At 49.7% G+C, this 18,604-nt stretch overlaps 2 protein-coding genes across 4 annotated transcripts in view; one reads left to right on the top strand and one right to left on the bottom strand.

Moving 5' to 3' along the window:
• Window positions 1–18,604, bottom strand: part of LOC115866397 (C-C motif chemokine 4) — a 165,734-nt gene that overhangs the window by 108,250 nt on the left and 38,880 nt on the right. The window lies entirely within an intron of this gene.
• On the top strand, window positions 5,459–14,282 carry LOC115866402 (C-C motif chemokine 16). 2 transcript variants are annotated; one of them, XM_060290654.1, is made up of 4 exons: window positions 5,539–5,580; window positions 11,321–11,354; window positions 13,633–13,753; window positions 14,171–14,282. In XM_060290654.1, the coding sequence occupies exons 1-4, from the start codon at window positions 5,539–5,541 to the stop codon at window positions 14,280–14,282; spliced, it is 309 nt and encodes a 102-aa protein (XP_060146637.1). The 2 variants fall into 2 exon arrangements, with proteins under 2 accessions (XP_030737798.1, XP_060146637.1); XM_030881938.2 differs by lacking the exons at window positions 11,321–11,354; window positions 13,633–13,753; window positions 14,171–14,282 and adding exons at window positions 8,225–8,339; window positions 8,798–9,016 and having other exon boundaries at window positions 5,459–5,626.

Genomic DNA, 18,604 nt, shown 5'->3' with positions numbered 1-18,604 from the left:
CCAACTCCCGGGCCGTGGACCGGTACCAGTCCGCAGCCTGTTAGGAGCCTGGCTGCACAGCAGGAGGCAAGTGGCGGGTGAGCGAGAGAGCGAAGCTTCTGCCGCTCCCCAGTGCTCGCATTGCCACCTGAACCATCTCCCCTGCACCCCATCTGTGGAAAAACTGTCTTCCACAAAACCGGTCCCTGGTGCCAAAAAGGTTGGGGACCGCTGCTATAGGGCAATAAATCTGTAACTTTGGGGATTATCTTTTCTACTAGACAAAAATCCCTTGCATCTGTGCTTGGTAAAAAGCTACAAGTTACAAGACATAGAGAAGGGACCACAATAAGACGTGTAGGGGGCAGACTTATGATGTAGTCAAGTCCTATACTCCCTGGTAGGTGACCCACAGACTGGAGAATAACTCCATTGCAGAGGTTCTCCCACAAGAGTGAGAGGTCTGAGCCCCACATCAGGCTCCCCAGCCCAGGGGTCCTGAACCAGGAAGACAAGCCCCCAGAGCATTTGGCTTTGAAGGCCGCAGGGCTTAATTTTGGCAGTCCCAGAGAACTGGGGGAAATAGAGACCTTACTCTTTAAGGGCACACACAAAATCTCACAGGCCTGGGGACCCAGAGCAAAAGCAAACATTTGATAGAAGCCTCGGTCAGACCTACCTGCTGATCTTGGGGAGTCTCCCAGAGAGGCAGGAGGCAACCGCAATCCTTGGGAGCTCCTCCTACCACGTGGACACTGGCGCTGGGGGGCACCTCTGTGGAATCTTCCCTCTAGCTTATTGCTCCAGGATCCAGCCCTGCTCTGGCCCAACAGCTTGTAGGCACCACTGCTGGGACACCTCAGGCCAAGCAAGTCACTGGGTGGGAACACAGCCTCACCATCAGCAGACAGGCTGCCTTAAGACCCCCTGAGCCTACAGCCGCCTCTAGACATGGCCTCACCCACCAGAGTTGCAAAACCCAGCTCCACTTACCGGGGGGCAGGCACCAGCCCCAGAATCCTCAGGGCCCCAGCTCTGCCCTACAGGAAGCCTGCTTTAGCCTCTGGACAAGTCTCACCCACCAGGGGGCAGACACCACATGCAAGAAAACCACAATCCCACAGCCTACAAAACCAGCCTGCCCACCAGCAGGCCAGATCCTACCTTGGGACCAGCTGGGCCTCAATCTTGCCCACTAGCAGGCCAACACAAGCTTTGGGACAACCCGGACATCATCACAGCCAATTTATCAGGACCTGCTCACCCCCACCACCAGTGATCTGACACCAGCTCTGGGACCCCTGAGCCCTGAAACCAGACTCCAGGATCCGGCTCTGCCTGCCAGTAGTCTGGCACTAACCCCAAGACCTGGCTTCGCCCACCAGTAGGCAGATAACACCCTGGAGTCTTCTAGATCCTGACTCTGCCCACCAGTGAGCCAGCACTAGCCCTGGGGCTCCCTGGAGTTCTGCAGTCAGCAGCCTTGTGACCAGGCCCTACTAACCAGCAGCCAACAGCTCCATACAAGGCAGAACCTGGCAAACAAAGAGACCAGGGCCAACTAAGCCTATCAGACACCCACATAGCCCGCCACAACAGAAGGAACCACACAGCCCCCACAGGGGGAACCCCTAGAGCACACAGCTTGGATGATGAGAGGGGCATGTACGGCTGGGATGCACAGGACGTCTCCTGCGGAAGGCCACTTCTCCAAGGTTAAGAAATATAATTCGTGTACCAGATACCTAAAAATACAAACAGCAACTTAGGCAAAATGAGGTGACTGAGGAAGATGCACCAGACAAAGCAACAAGATTAAATAAATCTCAGAAGAAGAACTAAGTGAAGTGGAGATAGGCAATCTACCCAAGAAAGAGTTCAGGGTAGCAACTGTAAAGGTGACCAAAGAACTTGGGAGAAAAATGGATGCACAGAGCAAGAAGTGAGAAGTCGGGCTTCCCTGGTGGCACAGTGGTTGAGAGTCTGCCTGCCGATGCAGGGGACACGGGTTCGTGCCCTGGTCCGGGAAGATCCCACATGCCACGGAGCGGCTAGGCCCGTGAGCCATGGCTGCTGAGCCTACGCGTCCGGAGCCTGTGCTCCGTAATGGGAGAGGCCACAACAGTGAGAGGCCCGCGTACCGCAAAAAAACAAAAAAACAAACAAACAAAAAACCACAGAAATTCTGATTCAGTAGGACTAGGTGGGGCAAAGAATCAGCATTTCCACCAAGTTCCCAGGTAATGCTGATGCTGCAGGGTAGAGTGGAAATTTGAAGAGCAACCCTCACTCTCAACACTGTAACTTCAGCATTGTTTGCAACTTTTATATAAAGCACATATTTCTTTAGTAACCAAAAACTAATTTCAAAGAATTGAAAAAAAAAAGAATCTTCATTGTCTTTTCAAGGACAAACAACAAAATGGGCCGGCTTTTGACTTGTGTTAATTCTTGATTGTTTTCATGATGAAGCTGAGCAAAGCTACTTAATTATAAAAGAAATATACAATTGGGAAAAGTTTAAATATGGCTAAATAAGTCTGACAACCAATTTTGAATTTTTAAAAGTAAAAATCTTAGAAGGGCAAAATAACTAGAAAAATATGTGCTTTAAAGCTGTAAAAAGAAAAATCCATATTTTTACTATTTCACTTTTAGAACCACAGACAAGACTTTTAAAGTAAAGGAAAAAAAAGATTTTAAAAGTAATATAGCTCATTCCCTTTTCTCTTGGTGTGAGCCAGTGCTTGGACAGAGGGCATGACCCACTTGGTTGAGGCCGGTGGAGCTGGAAGACTTCTCACACACAGGCAATGAAGCAAAGAAGTAAACATATTAAGGGTCCCACCCACCCTTTCTATATTATTCAATTTTTTTTTAATCAGTGCATATGTGTTGCTTTGAAAAACATTTTTAACATTTTTTAAAATAATTTTATTTATTTATTTTTGGCTGCATTGGGTCTGGGTTGCTCTGCGCGGGCTACTCTTCATTGCAGTGCACGGGCTTCTCATTGCAGTGGCTTCGCTTGTTGTGGAGCACGGGTTCTGGACACACGGGCTTCAGTAGTTGTGGCATGTGGGCTCAGTAGTTGTGGCTCGCGGGCTCTACAGCACAGGCTCAGTAGCTGCGGCGCACGGGCTTAGTTGCTCTGCGGCATGTGGGATCTTCCCGGACCAGGGCTTGAACCCGTGTCCCCTGCATTGGCAGGCAGAATCTTAACCACTGTGCCACCAGAGAAGTCCGATATTTTTAACATTTTTTAAACAGGCACTGCATACTCACCAGTGAGCAGCAGGAGAACCTTTAAGGTCTCTGATTATGTTGCCACAGAAGTCCATTCATCCCACTGTTTTGCAATTTTCATTTACTTTTTTGAGTCCCTCTTCACGCTATGAGTCCTCTGAAGTCAGGGTCACCTCCAAGCCTAGCCCATGATATTATGGCAAAGAAGTGATGTGGTCACTAAACCCATTCTCTCTTGTCCCTGGGCACACAGATGATCTATATTTTCCTTACCTTTGTCATTAAGTTGGAGCCAGGTGACTTCATTTTGTCCATGGAGTGTAAGGGAAAGTAATTTATACTATTTCCAGAACTGGGCCATAAAAATCTGCCCATCCCTCTCTGCTTCTCCCCTTTTGTAGTAAACTTGGAGGCCTCTTGTGGAAAATGGCGGCATTACAAGATAGAAGAAGACTTGGTCCCTGAATGGGTGCATGAAACAGCCTTCTCCAACACATTCACACTCATCCCACTGGCCCACACGGGACTGTGACATGAGCCAGAAATAAACCTTCATGTAATGAATCCCCTGAGATTTAGGGGTTGTTCATTATAGCAATGAGCGTAACCAGACTAATGTGGGTAGGAATTCAATAACTGCTTGAAAAATAAAGGACTTTCCTGTAGAGATCCTAGCAACAACTTGGCAAGTAGGCTAGTCTCCACAAAAACAAAGTAATCATTATTTCTTCCCAACTCATATTCTTCCCAGAAACATCTTGTTTCCTTAGATTGTTCCTAACGACAATTGTTATCATTTGACTTGAGGAGTTTAAATAGTGTTATTATTGATAACAAATACAGAACATTTTGAATAAATTACTGTCTTGGCACCTGAGCATGAGAATTCAGCTGTTTCCTGTGAGATATACATACTTAGACCAGCTCAATTCATCCTTCTTCTAAAACATATACTTACAGATCACTTACTATCTGCTAGGCCTGCCCTGCCCTGACGAGTGGAGGAGAGAAGATGGAAACAGCCTTCTAACCACAACAGCAAGAATAGGGCAAGTTCCCCCAGGAAGAGCACGGTCAAGGCCACTGGACGGAGAGCGTGAAGAGGTGGGTCTGTCCTGCATCCAAATCACTTCGTGAACATGAGCAAGTCTCTGGCCCTTCCTGAGCTCCAGTTCCTCCTCAGTAAATAGCCTGTTTAGACAAATCTAAGGATGACACAAGCTGCACCTTCACAGAAAGCACCTCAGTCACATGATGCACGGACACGGCCTCAGAACCATTTCCAACACTGAGTGCCAGTCCACCACTAATCAGTGAAACCTGCTAGCCATCCCTGAATGAAGCATTTTCTAGGTTCCCATCAACCTTTTCTGTAATGAAAGTCAGAAACTGGGAGAAGGTCCCAAAGGGATCCACTCTCTGAACTCAGAAAGGTCTCAGAATAAAGGTTTTCTAGAGAAGCCAAGCCAGGCAGGACAGTTTTAGAGACAGCTCGTCGGAGGCTCCTGCGTTTCTTCTCCACGGCAGAGTGATTAAGGACACAGACTTGGGAGCCAGACTGCCTGAGTTTGAAGCCCGATTCCACTTATCAACTGTCAAATCTCGGGGGAGTAATGGATGCTTTTTGTGCCTCAGTTTCCTCAACTACTGATAAAAGGCTTAAAAGGGCTAATAGTCATGAAGCGTTTGGGACAGCAGCTATTGCGTATAGCAACCCTTAAAGTATAATGCTTGTTAAATAAATGATCTGCTGAGCACCGCGACACTTCTTCACCCCAGGGGACAGTGAAAGGCTGGGGAGGAGGTAGAGAGACAAAGGTTCTGCTGAAGAGCTTAAGTGAGGATTTCTTAGACCTGATGTGGGGGCTCCAGACCTCATCCTGTTGCCCCAAATCCCCTCCAATTTCCAGCCCCCAAACAGCCTTGTTCTGAGGCCAGGAACCAGAATTGGGCACAGGACACATCCCAGCCTTTGAGATCTTTCACTGAATCTGAGACAGTCTCCTCTACCACTGTGCTCATGGTCGCCCTACGACTAAGGAAGAGCTTATATCAAAGGGTTAAACGTACTCCCACTGGGGATGGAGGTCAATTTCCTCCCTGAAACTTAGCTCTCTGTGCTTCCTTCACTCCACCCTCAACAAACGCGCAGGATATGAAATTGCTGAGAAGTCTATTTTGAAATCTTAGTTCCCCTATTTAAAAAAATATATGTTGCCTCAATGAACATTTCTCAAAACTTCCTCAGCCCAGGAACCTCCGAAGCCCCTACCAGGCCAGCTCTCCTCCCGCAGCCACTCCCTTCACAGGAGGATGAGGGTCTGCATGGCAGCCACATCCCTCCCCCTCCTCCTTGTCCTCATCACCGTCGCCCTGGGGTCCAAGACTGAATCTGATTCAAGTGAGTGCAATACCTTCCAACCTGGTTCTTGTGGGTAAACAAGCACGAGTAGGGTTGCCGGGGATACAAGGAGAAAGGGGCTCTAGAAGGAGGTCTGGTGTCTTCTTTTTTGTGTTATTGAAGTATAGTTGCTGTACAATGTTATATAACTTACAGGTGTACGATAGAGTGATTCACAATTTTTAAAGGTTATACTTCATTTATAGTTATAAAATATTGACTGTATTCCCCATGTTGTGCAATATATCCTTGTAGCTTGTCTTATACCTAATAGTTTGTACCTCTTAACCCCCTACCTCTACTTTTCCCCTCCCCACTGGTAACCACTAGTTTTCTCTCTATATCTGTGAGTCTGCTTCTTTTTTGTTATATTTACTAGTTTGTTATATTTTGTAGATTCCACATATAAGGGATATCCTACAGTTATTTGTCTTTCTCTGTCTGACTTATTTCACTTAGCGTAATGCCCTCCAAGTCCATCCATGTTGCTGCAAATGTCAAATTTTCATTCTTTTTTATGGCTGAGTAGTATTCCGTTGTATGTATATAAGGTCTTGTGTCTTCCTCACCCTGTGCGGGATGAGTCCCCTTCCTGTCAATGCCATGTGCCTGGCAGTGAGGCCAGGCTATCTCTTCACTCCCTCAATTCACCTCTCTTTGCCATTAAGCAAAAGACTGGCTCATCCCATTTGGGGTCATTATCCCCAGGGAGACTGAGGAACAGTATTTGGAGCCTGTCGAGGCCACTATGTCCATTTACCTCCTGGGATTTGCACCCAGGCTGCTTCCAGGGTCCTCCCTACCCCACGAGTGCAGCATCTTTTAGTTATGTGGTAGGGGGAAATGCAACAGTTGGGGGTGTCCCCAGGCCACCTTTTTTCAGCTTATTTCTTAAGATGAGCTGCCTTTACAGCAGCCAAAACTATTCCTCACTCTGCAATTTTACTTTATTTCCTTTTCAGAAACTGAAGGGAAACATAGAAGGCTGTTGAAATAAAACTAGACTAAAGTTGACGGAATCTGGACAGTTTGATTTGCCTCTCTGAGAATTCACTCAGACAGCTCAGAGGAATGCAGTGGCAGTGGTTCCCAGGGACCAGCGGGTCCCTTATTTCACTCTTTGGGGAGTGAGGATGCTGCTGGCAATGGTGCTGGATAAGAGGACCAGCCCTTCCCTTTCCACCCAAGCACCCGGTCACTGTCGGTGACCCCGAGGCCATCGCTGTGCACACCCACATTTCTGTCCAGGTTGGTCACATAACATGCACAGCCCCAATCACTGCACCTGCTAACTGCAGGGTCCTTGATCTGAAACGCCCTTCCTGCTACCCCCATAATTCAATCTTGGTGTGACTTTGCTGTCACCCCCTTGCACCTCCTGTAAGAGCCATGAAATTTCAGAATCAAAAAATAACTGAAAAATAGTGATTTTTTAGAAAGTGTTTTAGATCAGGAAACCTTCTCTTTAAGCAAAATCTTACACAGGAGGCCCAAAATGTAAAACAGACAAAAAGGCTGATGGGGTCTTATACCCAAGACTGAACTCCCAAGTGCATCAGTGCCTCCAGGAAACTTCATGTAAAGACCACCAATCCAGTTAACCGCCTCTTCACAGATGGGGAGACTGAGGAGGGAATGAGGGGTGAGGGGCGCAAAGCCAGCAGAGGTGAGGTGGGGTGTCCTGCAGATCTGGGTGTCCTGGCCCCCGGGCCATTGTCTTCGGGGCTTGGTATGGGCATCCTGCCCTCTTTGCAGGGAACGGGCAGGATGGGGACACTGGGAGGGGCAGGGTCTGCATTCCCAAATGGCATGTATCCCAATCCCTGTTGGGATTTCTTCCCACATCCCTCCTTTTTGGAGCATCTCTGCCAGCTGCCCCCAGGGATGGCGTGGGCTCGCTGAGATCTGGGCTTTGCTGCTCTTCCATCTGGAGTTCAAAGTCATCAGCCAGTCCTTCTGGGGTGGGGATGTGGGGGTGGAGAATGGAAAGCACAGTGATCACTAATGAAGGAAGAGGGAAAGGGGAGCCCCGGGAAGAGTCTGAAGGGGAGACCAGAGGACTGAGTTTTTTCTACAGCCCTCTCTTGGAATTCTGGGGGCTGTCCCCTCCTTCCTTCCCTCTTCCACCTGCTCGGGGGCAGAGGCAGCCAGCAGCTGTCACCTTTAACAAATGTCCCGATCTGGGACTTCCCTGGTGGCGAAGTGGTTAAGAATCCGTCTGCCAATGCAGGGGACACGGATTCGAGCCCTGGCCCGGGAGGATCCCACATGACGTGGAGAAAAAAGCCCGTGCGCCACAACTACTGAGCCTGTGCTCTAGAGCCCGTGAGCCACAACTACTGAAGCCCGTGCGCCTAGAGCCTGTGCTCCGCAACAAGAGAAGCCACCGCAATGAGAAGCCCGCACACCGCAGCCAAGAGTAGCCCCCGCTCGCCGCAACTAGAGACAGCCCGCGCGCAGCTTTCTCTAGTCTCTCTTTCTTCGCGTTGCGAAGACCCAACGCAGCAAAAAATAAACAAATAAAATAAATAAGTTTATTTAAAAAAACCAAACAAACAAGTGCCCTGATCTCAGCTTCCCTCCATGCTTTCTCCTCAGGAGGACCTTACCACCCCACCGACTGCTGCTACAGCTACCTGACCCGGCCAATCAGGAAGCACTGGATTTCACGCTATTATGAGACCGGCGGCCTGTGCTCCAAGCCTGGAATTGTGTAGGTGGCACCCATACACCACACTGGGGGAGGGGGAGCCAGCAGGGCCCGGGTAGGGGAGAGGAGGGCAGGGAGAACACAGAATGGGTGCTCCCCAGGGTGCTTCTCAGGAATGTCCACGCAGGGAGAGGCAGTCGGGAGGGAACCTGGGGGCTTCTGGGCTGTCTGGGGCCTGCTGGGGCCAGGAGGAAGCTGGTGCCATGGATGGGGAGGTGTGGGGGAGGGGAAGGGAGGCAAGGGGCACTTCCTGGGTGGGAACACCGAGACTAGATGGGCCCAGGGGCCCTGAGGGGCTGAAGGGCATGCCTCAGAAAGGACGCTGGCCCTGGGCTACCTCTCACTAAGGAAGGAGAACCAGTCTGGGTTGGATGAGGAATTTGTGAGGAAGGGAGGATGGGCTCTTGCTTCCTGGCTGCTGGACCCTTGGTTTGTCATCCTTCTCCCCTCTTGTTCCACAGCTTCATCACCAAAAATGGCCGTCAATTGTGTGCCAACCCCAGCGATGACTGGGTCCAGGACTATATCAAAGGAGCTGGAGGAGATCTGAGTGACCCAGAAGTAGCGGAGAAGGACACAGCTCAGAATTTAAAGAGATGGGGCTGAACTCCACTCCCAATTTAGCCCCAGACACCTCCTGGGAGCTGCCCTGCCTTGAATTAAAGACCATCATGCCCTTCCCTGCACTCGTTCATTTCTACTAAATTGCCCATTGGCAGTAGACTTGAGGACACTGGTGAGCCCAGCTCAGGGTGGCACTCTCAGCCTCAAGCATCACTCTGCAAAAGTTTGGCCAGAGCCTGGTGCCAAAAAATGGGTCAGGTCTCCGATGGAGGTAGAGGAAAACTGAGCAGAAAATGAGGAAGACAGTGTAAAAGCTACCTTTACACAATAACAACCACAATCATAACAGATTCCATTTTTGTAGCGCCGTCTATATTCTAAGCACTCTGCTAAGCAGTTTGTGTGCATTATCTTATTTAAGCTTCACAAGTGTAAAGCTAAGAATTATCACCTGATTTTGCAGGTAAATCTTCATAAAGGCCTCTCTATAGCAAACTCCATAGTCTTTTTCTGGGCTGGTCTCAAGGCCTCTGTTCCCTGCTGACTGGGATAGGAATGACTCATGGAAATATTTTATCCAATTCTTGCCCATCCACTTACATACATCAGGTTGCACTCTATTGTTTTACTCAGTTTTGTGTCCTGCACAAGGCATAGCAAAAAGCCTGACCCACACCAGGTGCTCAGGAAATGGATAGATGGATGGATGGTGGATGGATAGTCAGATGGGTAGATGGATGGATGGATGGATGGTGGATGGATGGGTGGATGGATGGGTAGATGGATGGATGAATGGATGGTGGATGGATGGGTGGATGGATGGGTAGATGGATGGATGCGTGGATAGATGGAATGATTCAGGAGTCAAGAGGAAGCTTATGCTCCAGGAATAACACTCAGCTGCCCCCAAAGGGGGTGATGCCCCCATCCTCCAGGTTCAAGAAGGAGCTCTGCATACAAAGAGGAAGAGCACATCCAGTGTAGGCACTATGACCACCCTTCCTGGCCTCCAGCCCTCCACAGACAAGGGCCAGGAGGGTGCCTGCACACTGAAGGTATAGCAGACTTCCTCAGACCTTCTCTCCTCCATAAACAGAGGTCAATGGGGTATCTCACACACGTACCCTCCCTAGCTTCATAAAAAGCCACAGCTTCACCACCACTGACTGTCTTGAACACACCAGGACTAACTGCATTGTATGTTTTTTTCCTGTTTATAAGCCGTGATGCCAAACAGCAAGCCCCACAGGTATCTTCATAGTCCTTGTTTTTCCCCTGCCTCCCTCTACTCCCATCTCCTGAAACACTCCCTCACATCTCTAAAACTCACAGTGCATCAAAGGCAAAATCCCCTGTATCTTTCATTTCTTCTCTGCACGCTGCCTTCAGCCTGGAACGGGCTCTGAGGCAGTCTGAAGAGCTAAGATGCTGAGGGGCAGGTCCAGGCTTAGACAAAGGTGGGGGTGGGCCGCAGCTGGAACTCCGGACCCAGAAGCAGGTTGTCAGGTTCATGGTGTTGGGGTGCCCTCTGCTGGCCATGACTGGCCATGGTGGCAGATTGGATTAACCCACACTGAGGGCACCCAGAAGGGATCAGCTAATTAGACGTAAAACTGGTTCCGAGTCCAAGGTCCAAAGAGATAAATGAGAACATTGATAAATAAGCCAAACATTTCAGCAACAAACAGGGACCCAAGGATCAGGCACTTTGGGGGCTGGGGGGTGGTATTTGTAGCATAATCTGTGACAAGAAAGAGTGTGAGCTCAATCATGTGTCCTTGGCGGGGGTGGACACACATCCTTTTCCGAGGGCACTAACCCTACCCTTGCCTCGGTCTGTGTTCTCTCTAATCCGGCTTTCTGTTTGCCCTCCCAAAGACCGATCACCTGGGGAAATAGTCAGTTCAACCCTCCTCCCTCCTCCTTCCCCAACATAGAGATGGGGGCAGGGAACATGGTGAAACCGCACGGATCTGGTTTTCAGGACTGCCTATCTGTCTCCTACCCATGTGACCTTGGAGAATTTATTTAACCTCTCTAAGCCTCAGTGGCCTCATTTGCAAAATGGGAGTGAAAATCTCTACTCCCCGCTGGGAGGATTAAGTGAAGTGGGGCTTGCCAGGTGCTGACACATGGCACGTTCTCCACACTTTCCCTTTCTCTCTTTTTTCCTTCACACGGATTCAAACCTTACCGAATTCAACTCTGCTCCAGACCCCGCCCTCCACCGCCCTCCCCTTCAGCAAACACCGAGGAGGGGCCGTTGTCTCTCCTCCTCCGCCCGCTAAAGTGGTCAGAGTCCAGAGAGCTCAGGGCCCAGCGTGGATGGCCAGGAAGGAGACTGTCTCCGTTCAGCCTCCAAAGCCCAACTGCCCCACTGAGAGGATGACGGTCTCCGTGGCTGCCCTCTCTCTCCTCAGCTCACCATTACTTCTGCCATTCACAGCCAGCCAAGTGAGTCCACCTGTCCCTGAAGGGCGGCAGTGAGAAAAGGGAACGGGGCAGCGGGCAGCGAGGTGTTGCTAAGAGTGCTGTCAGGTCTCTGTCACCAACCCCGGGGCCTCTCCCCTCCTGCACACAGAGCTGCTGCCTTCAAACTCTTCGCTTTGTAAGTAGAGCTGAGCTGTGGTCCAGATCCTTCTGGGGTTGGGCAGTTTCAGGAAGCTGGGTCAAGGTTACATCAGGAATCCCAAAGACAGACAGCAGGAATGATCATTTAGGAGGAAAAGCCAAGGAAGAAGCAGAAGAGATAATAAATGTACGCAATGAGGAGGGAGGCAAGGCAAGTGGATGAAAAAAGCCATAGATCCTCTGCGAGGGCAGGATGAAGGGTCAGGGATGAGTGATGTTTGAGGCTAAGCCCAGGAACGGGGAGTCTGAACCTAGACACCCCTTGCTCGCAGTGTCTGTTGTAGTTTGCTGGGACTACCACGGCAGCCAAAAGAAGTCCTGGTGGGATGCCCACGTGTACCATTTGTGGGTTTCTGGGCCCCTATCTCCATCCTCCAGCCTAGGACTAAATAAAGTCTGGAGAAAAGAGAAAAGGGGTTGAAGGAAGTTGAGAGGTTTTGGAACTATGGGATGCTTGGGACCTATGGAGAATGGGGCTTGTTTTGCCCACCCCCTAACCCTGCCTCTACCATCATTTATGAGGGCTGGTGACAGCGACGGGACCAAGGCACTCAGGCCTTCTACATACCCGCCTCCAACTGCCCCAGCCCTTCCTTTGTCCCTAAGGCTGCCCTTGGCATATAGTCTGGCCAGATTCTGCCTGTGTAAACACTCAGGGGAGAGAGGGTCACACACACCATGTAATCTGCCCACACGCTCTCAGGGTGCCCCTGGTCTTTGTAAACGTTGCCTTGAGAACCAGGGCCACTGTGGGTAGAGGTGCCTCTGGTGGGTGGGATGGGGCAACAGTGCCCTTCGGGAAGGTCAAGCAGGAAGAGAAAATGGCCCACCCAAAGCACGGGTCAGGCAAATGATTCTCTCGAGAAGTCTCAGGCTTTGCCACCAGCTGGAAGCGAGGGTCAGGGATTTGCACTCTGCAGGTTTGGGGGCCGGGTGAGGTGATATCCCCAACTGATGAGCAGTCAGGGGAGCCCAAGGGAGACACAGTGATAACCTAGCCGAGTCTTGTATCCTGCGCGTGTCGAAGAGAGGGGGAAAGAGCCATTTCCAGGCCAGAAGAGTGGCCATTACAACCATTGGCTCTTCATTACAGCAAGCGCTGAGTCTTTCTATGCCACACTCTGAGTTAAGGGCTTTACAAGCATTCTCTCAACTAATCCTCACCACGATCCTAGGACGTAATTTTTTACCCTCGTTTAACGGGTAAAGACACCCAGAGATTAAGAAATTTGCCCATGATTCAAGTCACTAAGTCGAGACTCCAGCCCAAGCTGTCTGACTCTGAAGCCTAAACATAAGCCTTTTCCTCCTGCCCTGACTTCTGCTCATCTCCCCATCTCAGCCTCCTCCCTGACCTCAGCCTCTCTGGTGCCTCTAGCACAGAATCCAGGCTCCCTATCACAGCTCAGAAGAGGTGTGGCCCTCCCCTCCCTCGTCAATGTCCTCCCTTCCTACATCTTCCTTCCCACCTCGCATTGCAGCCTCCTGGAACTGTTCCGTCCCCCCAGACACACTGGGCTTCCCCCACCTCAGGCCTCCATACATTTCTTTTTTCCAGATCCCACAACCCCTCTGTCTGCCTAAATCCTGCTCATCCTTCAGGAATCAACTCAGGCACCACCTGCTGTAGGACTTCTTCCTCAACCACCCAGGCTGGGTTAGGTACCCCTCATTCTGTTCCCATAGCATCTTGTGTCAAATTCTACTCTATCCCAGACCACGTTCTATTGTAGCGTTTATCTTTTCACTTTCCCTTTTTACCCAGACTGGTCTGTAAGGTACACAAGAGCAGTGACTGTGTCTTCCTCATGTTCTGAACCCCATAGAGCCTGGCGTGTAATAGGAGCTCAATATGTGTTTGCCAAGTCAAGTTCATCAGCAAATGTGATTACCCCAGTCCTCTGTACTTGGTGACATTCAGTCCAGAGGCTGAAGGTTCAGCTTTTTCACTTTCTCCATTATCCATCAGGCTACCATCAGTCCCTGCTGATAAATGGCTTTGCCATCAGAAAAGCGGAATGCAAGGGATGGGACATGGAAGTGGGCAGCCATGGGCTCCCTCTCTACCTCCTTGGCTCAGCATTCAACGTCATTCCCTCAGAAATTCCTGAGTCGGTGAACCCTCCACCCACCTGCTGCCTGAAGTATCATGAGAAAGTATTGCCAAGAAAAGTGGTGGTGAGATACAGAAAGGCCCTCAACTGCTACCTGCCAGCAATCATGTAAGTACCGCTCTGCAGACATTTCTATGGAGAGGGAAGGGGAGCCCAAGGCTGGAATGGGGTGCACAGAACCAAGTCTCCATGCTAGAACAGGGGAACAGTGGTTAAGGGCCTGGGCTTTGACTCTCACAGGACAGGCCTGGGTTTCGTTCTTGATTTTTGCCACTTATAGTTGTGTGGCCCAAGAAATGGTGGCCATAATGAAACCCAAGCCTGAGAGTCTAGGCTGAGTGGGGAAGGGGCTGAATGAAGAGATGAGGTCTAGAGGCCAGAGAGGGAGGCCTTCTGAGGGGACCCAGGTGAGGGAGGCCTAGGGAGGTGGTACAGGGCATGAGGCAAGCCCGCTGTGAGCTAGAAGTGTCGACTGGACCCCCAACATACTCTATGACCCGTGACAGTCTAACTCTGCCTCCACAGCTTCATCACCAGAAGGAAACGAGAGATCTGTACCAACCCCAATAACGAATGGGTCCGAGAATACATCAAGGATCCCAGACTACCTTTGCATCCTTCCAGGAAGTTGGTCTAGGTTAACATTATTCGATCTGAGAAAAGTCAACCCCAGATCCTCAACTGCCCATGGTGGTCAGGCCTCAGTGGGAGCCCAAGTTTGGGGGAAAAATGGTGCAACCCTGTGAAAATGCAGGCAGCCTTGTGGTCTGAATGACAGAGTTACATTCAGAGAAGCAGGCCAGTGATCCCACAAAGTAAAGTTTCAAATATATTCTCAATCTCTGGAGGACATGCCAAAGTTAAGGGAGGAGAGCAGGGATACATTCTTAATGCACAGAAAAGCATCTTTCACATCCTCCTCCTTGCTCTGCTTTCAGATCCTCACATCACTCCAGACGTTCTAAATGATCAGACCACCTCTGGCCTCTCACTCACTGAGACCCAGAGGACTCAAGACTTTTCCTGTCCACCCTTATCCCTTTTCTAGGTCTCTTTTTTCTTCTATTATCTTTTCTTTTAAAAAGTAACTTTTTTCTTAGCAGGCCAGGGTGGGAATATTCAAATACTAGTGATTTTTGTCCCTGTTGCAGAGGTTTTGCTGGATCCCCTGATATCGGGTCCTCCCCAGGGTGACGTGTGTACAGACAGTGCCAAAACAGAAAAGGAGGTGTGAATCCCTAGCTCCCACTCTAAGCTTTGCATGGCAAGGGAAGAGCATTAGACCAGGTTGGGGATAAAAATCTTGATCTAAAATGCAACCATTCAATAAATAAAATTTGCTTTATTGCCAACTTGATTTCTAATTTCCTGCCTGCTTTCTGCTAGGGTGGCAGAAACTTAATCAAAGTTTTTGCAGGGGCTTCTCCACATTCCCCTGAGAAATTTGTCAATTTGGGGGACTGGGAAGTTTACATGGTACCAAGCCCAGACATATATACCCAATCTCCCCTTCTCCCTACCCCTCTGTCCCCAGCTCAACAACAGGGAGTGGACTCAGACAAAATCCAACATTCCTGAAAAATGGTGTTATGCAGGCAAAGCAAAATCAGGCAAATAAACTATTTAATTAGAGAAACAAATAAATTTGCTGAAGTGATCATTCTGAAGACTGGCCATCCAAAGACTTGGATTCTGATAAACTGACCCATGCCTGCCCCCAGTGGCCCCCAGTGGTACTGCATCATCCTGCCTCCCTGCCTCCCCACCACAACTGAAGCTAATCGATCCAGATGGCCACCTGACTCCAGATGGCCAATGAGACTCTCTCTTAGAAAGATGAAATTTGGACCAGAGAAACGAGTACTGGTTGCTGTTCGAGCATCGTCCCGAAGGAAGTTCATTGTCCCTATGAACTCATCCACTGAAGCCCCTGGAGCTGCCCTACTTCCTGTCCCCACTCCAGGCTTGGAGGTTTGGTTAATCTCAATTCCATGAGATGCCCCAGCATTCCTCCCACTATTCCTGTTTTGTTTTAACTCCTAAAGGACCATGGTGGCATTTAGCACCTCCAGAATAACTTTTCGTTGGTTTAGGTCAGTTCTGGTTTGTGTGTGTTAAAACATTCGCAACATTTTTACCATGTTTAAGTGTACAATTCAGTGGCACTAAGTACTTTCACATTGCTGTGCAACCATCACCACTATCCATCTCCAGAAGGTTTTCATCACCCCAAGCTGAAACTCTGTACCGGTAAACAACAGCTTCCCACTCCTCCCTCCCCACAGCCCTCAGGAACCACTATTCTACTTTCCGTCTCTATGAACTTGACTCCTCTAGGTACCTCATATAAGTGGAATCATACAGTATTTGACGTTTTGTGACTGGCTCATTTCACTGAGCGTAATGTTTTCCAAATGTATCCATGTTGTCAGGATTTCATTCCTTTCTAGGTCTGAATAATATTTCATTGTATGTATCTACCCTGTTTTGTTCATTCATTAATCTGTCCACAGGTATCTGAGTACCCGCTTTTCTTTACATGAGCCAGAGTTAGCAGGTCTTGGGTTCTGTTACTTGTGCCAAAATCACTTTAACTTGTGCAGTTACCTGTCAATCACCACGCTGGCTGGGCAGGGGCTCGGGGCAGGTAAGGGACCAAGGCTCTGGCTTCCCCTTCTTCCCCCACAGGGGTCACTGCTACCTGCTCTAATCCCCCCCAGGCTGTGAGCTGCTCCTGTATCCAGGGATTTCTCTCCACCCTCCCTGCGATCAAAGCTGAGAGCTTACAGCTGACTGTGACCAAACATCCTCCTCCAGGAGCTCACATCCCAGGGATGACAGAATCACCAACAAATACAACATAGCCAGGCTGGACCTTTGCTCACAGGGGCCAGAGTGAACATAGAGGGGTGGCAGGGCTTGGACTGACACAGGAGCCAGACTAAGTTCAGTGTGTACACCCAAGCAGGAGGTTTCAGAGTCCTTAGCCAGCGTGAGGGTCAAATCAGGGAACCCGAGTTCAAAGGCCTTAGGGACAAACTGAGGCTGCAAACAAGAAGCAAAGGCCAGGATCAGGATTCTGGCAAAAGCTGGAACGGAAATGTCATTTTTTGTCTTTTTTCTTTTTTTTTTTTTTTCTTTTGGTCTATCAGAGGAGTTCAGGGTTGAGATGTCAGTCCAAAAACCTAATTGAAAATCTATATACAAAGTCAAATTCTTACCCTAGCACATAATATAAAGCTTGCCAGAAACTCCTAATAGTTCAGGACCAAAAGTACTTATCTCAGGTGCATTCAATTGTCTTTTGTTGGGTTTTTTTGTTTGTTTTTATTTTTTGGCCGCTCCGCTCTGAATGTGGGATCTTAGTTCCCACCAGGGGTTGAACCTGTGCCCCCTGCAGTGGCAGCACAGAGTCTCAACCACCGGACCACCAGGGAAGTCCCTCAATTGTTTTTAAAGAGGGCTATTCCTAGGCTTTTCAAGGTAGATAAATGCCTGGCTTTAAACATTCACGTGCATGAACACAGACACACACACAGGAAGGACCTCCTCATCCTGACACATAGGGGTCTCCCAGCCCTGATCATCCTACATTGAAGACCTCACCCACATTAACCTATGCCCAGACAGCTTACATGACTGTCAGCCTTGTGGATGAAGGCGATCGACTGGAAGGGGGTGAACAATAAGGCCTGGAATAGAGGGGTTTCCACTCCTTTGTCAGAGAAAGGGGTAGTAAGGGGTGAAGGCCACACACAGCAACATGAGGAACCAGTGCGTGGGACAGGAAGGGAAGAAAGTGAGGAAGCAGCTCTGGGCAGTACAAAGAGCATCTTACCTGGCACCGAGAGGTCTGGCCGCACGCCCCCTCTCGGGCATCCATCTAGTGCAAGTGAGGATTTGCATGGGACAACCAGATGTCCCGCGGCTAGCTCTGGCTGGCCTGTAAGAAATGCTATTCGGCCTTTGGAGCAGCCTCCTGAGACGGGCCAGACGAGCAAGCATTTCCCCTGTAGAAAATACACGTGTGCCTGCACCTGTATGTGAGTAACTACTGAAAGTCACCAGCAGCCTCAATGAGGATATGGGGGACACAGTTGATGCAACGGTTTAAAAGCACTGGCTCCACACTCAGCAGACAAATCCAGGTTCAGATCCCAACTCTGCCTCTTACCCTGACAGTAAAATGCTGTTAGTCTTTTAGCAGATAGAACAAGAATCCCTCTCGTGGAGGAAACAACCATTGTTTAGAAAATGTGTCTGTAATCCCAGTGAAGGCAGGAACCTCTCCCAGGACATAGACTGGGACCAATATTTCAGGGGAAGGGGTGAAATTGCTCTGCCTGAACCAAGAAAAGTAACTGTTTTGCCTTTGAAAGCCAGAGGTGTGAGACAGGGCCAGCAACTCTAGACCAGAGATTGGAAAATGTGAAGTAAGTCACTGGGGATTCACGGAAGTCTTGTGAAAGCTTTGGATTCCCCTAGACTGTAAGAACTGGAGAAGTGGAAAGACCCCCAAGCAGCTCTCAAGATCCAGGGACATGACTGGATGGCTACTTTAGGTGGGGTGGTGAGGAAAGGCCTTACTTTGGGGGTGACATGCTCCTTGAGAGCTAAATGACCAGAGCAAATCAGCCATGTGAGGACTGATGGGAAGAAAACTTTCCAGGCAGAAGGCATAACCAGTGCAACAGCCCTAGGCAGGAGCCAGCTTGGCCCAGGGGACAGTGTGGCTGGAGCACAGGGGTGAGAAGGAGACCAGCATGCGCAGTGGATACACCCAGTGTTGACACTCAGCCAGCTCCCCTCTGGAGCTGCTGGAGCTTTGACACATCGTAATAAATTAAAATGTAACCAGCTCACTGGGGTCCAGAAATGGTCGTCTGCTCAGAAGCTCTCTAATGCCACCAGAAGGCCATCCTAGCCTTTGGCTAGGGCCTCCTGGGGACAGGGATCTCC

The sequence above is a fragment of the Globicephala melas genome, chromosome 20 (genome assembly GCF_963455315.2).
Source record: "Globicephala melas chromosome 20, mGloMel1.2, whole genome shotgun sequence".
Taxonomy (NCBI): Eukaryota; Metazoa; Chordata; class Mammalia; order Artiodactyla; family Delphinidae; genus Globicephala; species Globicephala melas.
This window is presented reverse-complemented; position numbering and strand designations above follow the sequence as displayed.

Coding starts and splice junctions, on each gene's coding strand:
- LOC115866402 (XM_030881938.2), top strand. CDS start 5,539: ATGAGGGTCTGCATGGCAGCCACATCCCTCCCCCTCCTCCTTGTCCTC. Junction 5,627..8,224: donor CAAGACTGAATCTGATTCAA/GTGAGTGCAATA, acceptor CTTTCTCCTCAG/GAGGACCTTACCACCCCACC. Junction 8,340..8,797: donor TGCTCCAAGCCTGGAATTGT/GTAGGTGGCACC, acceptor CTTGTTCCACAG/CTTCATCACCAAAAATGGCC.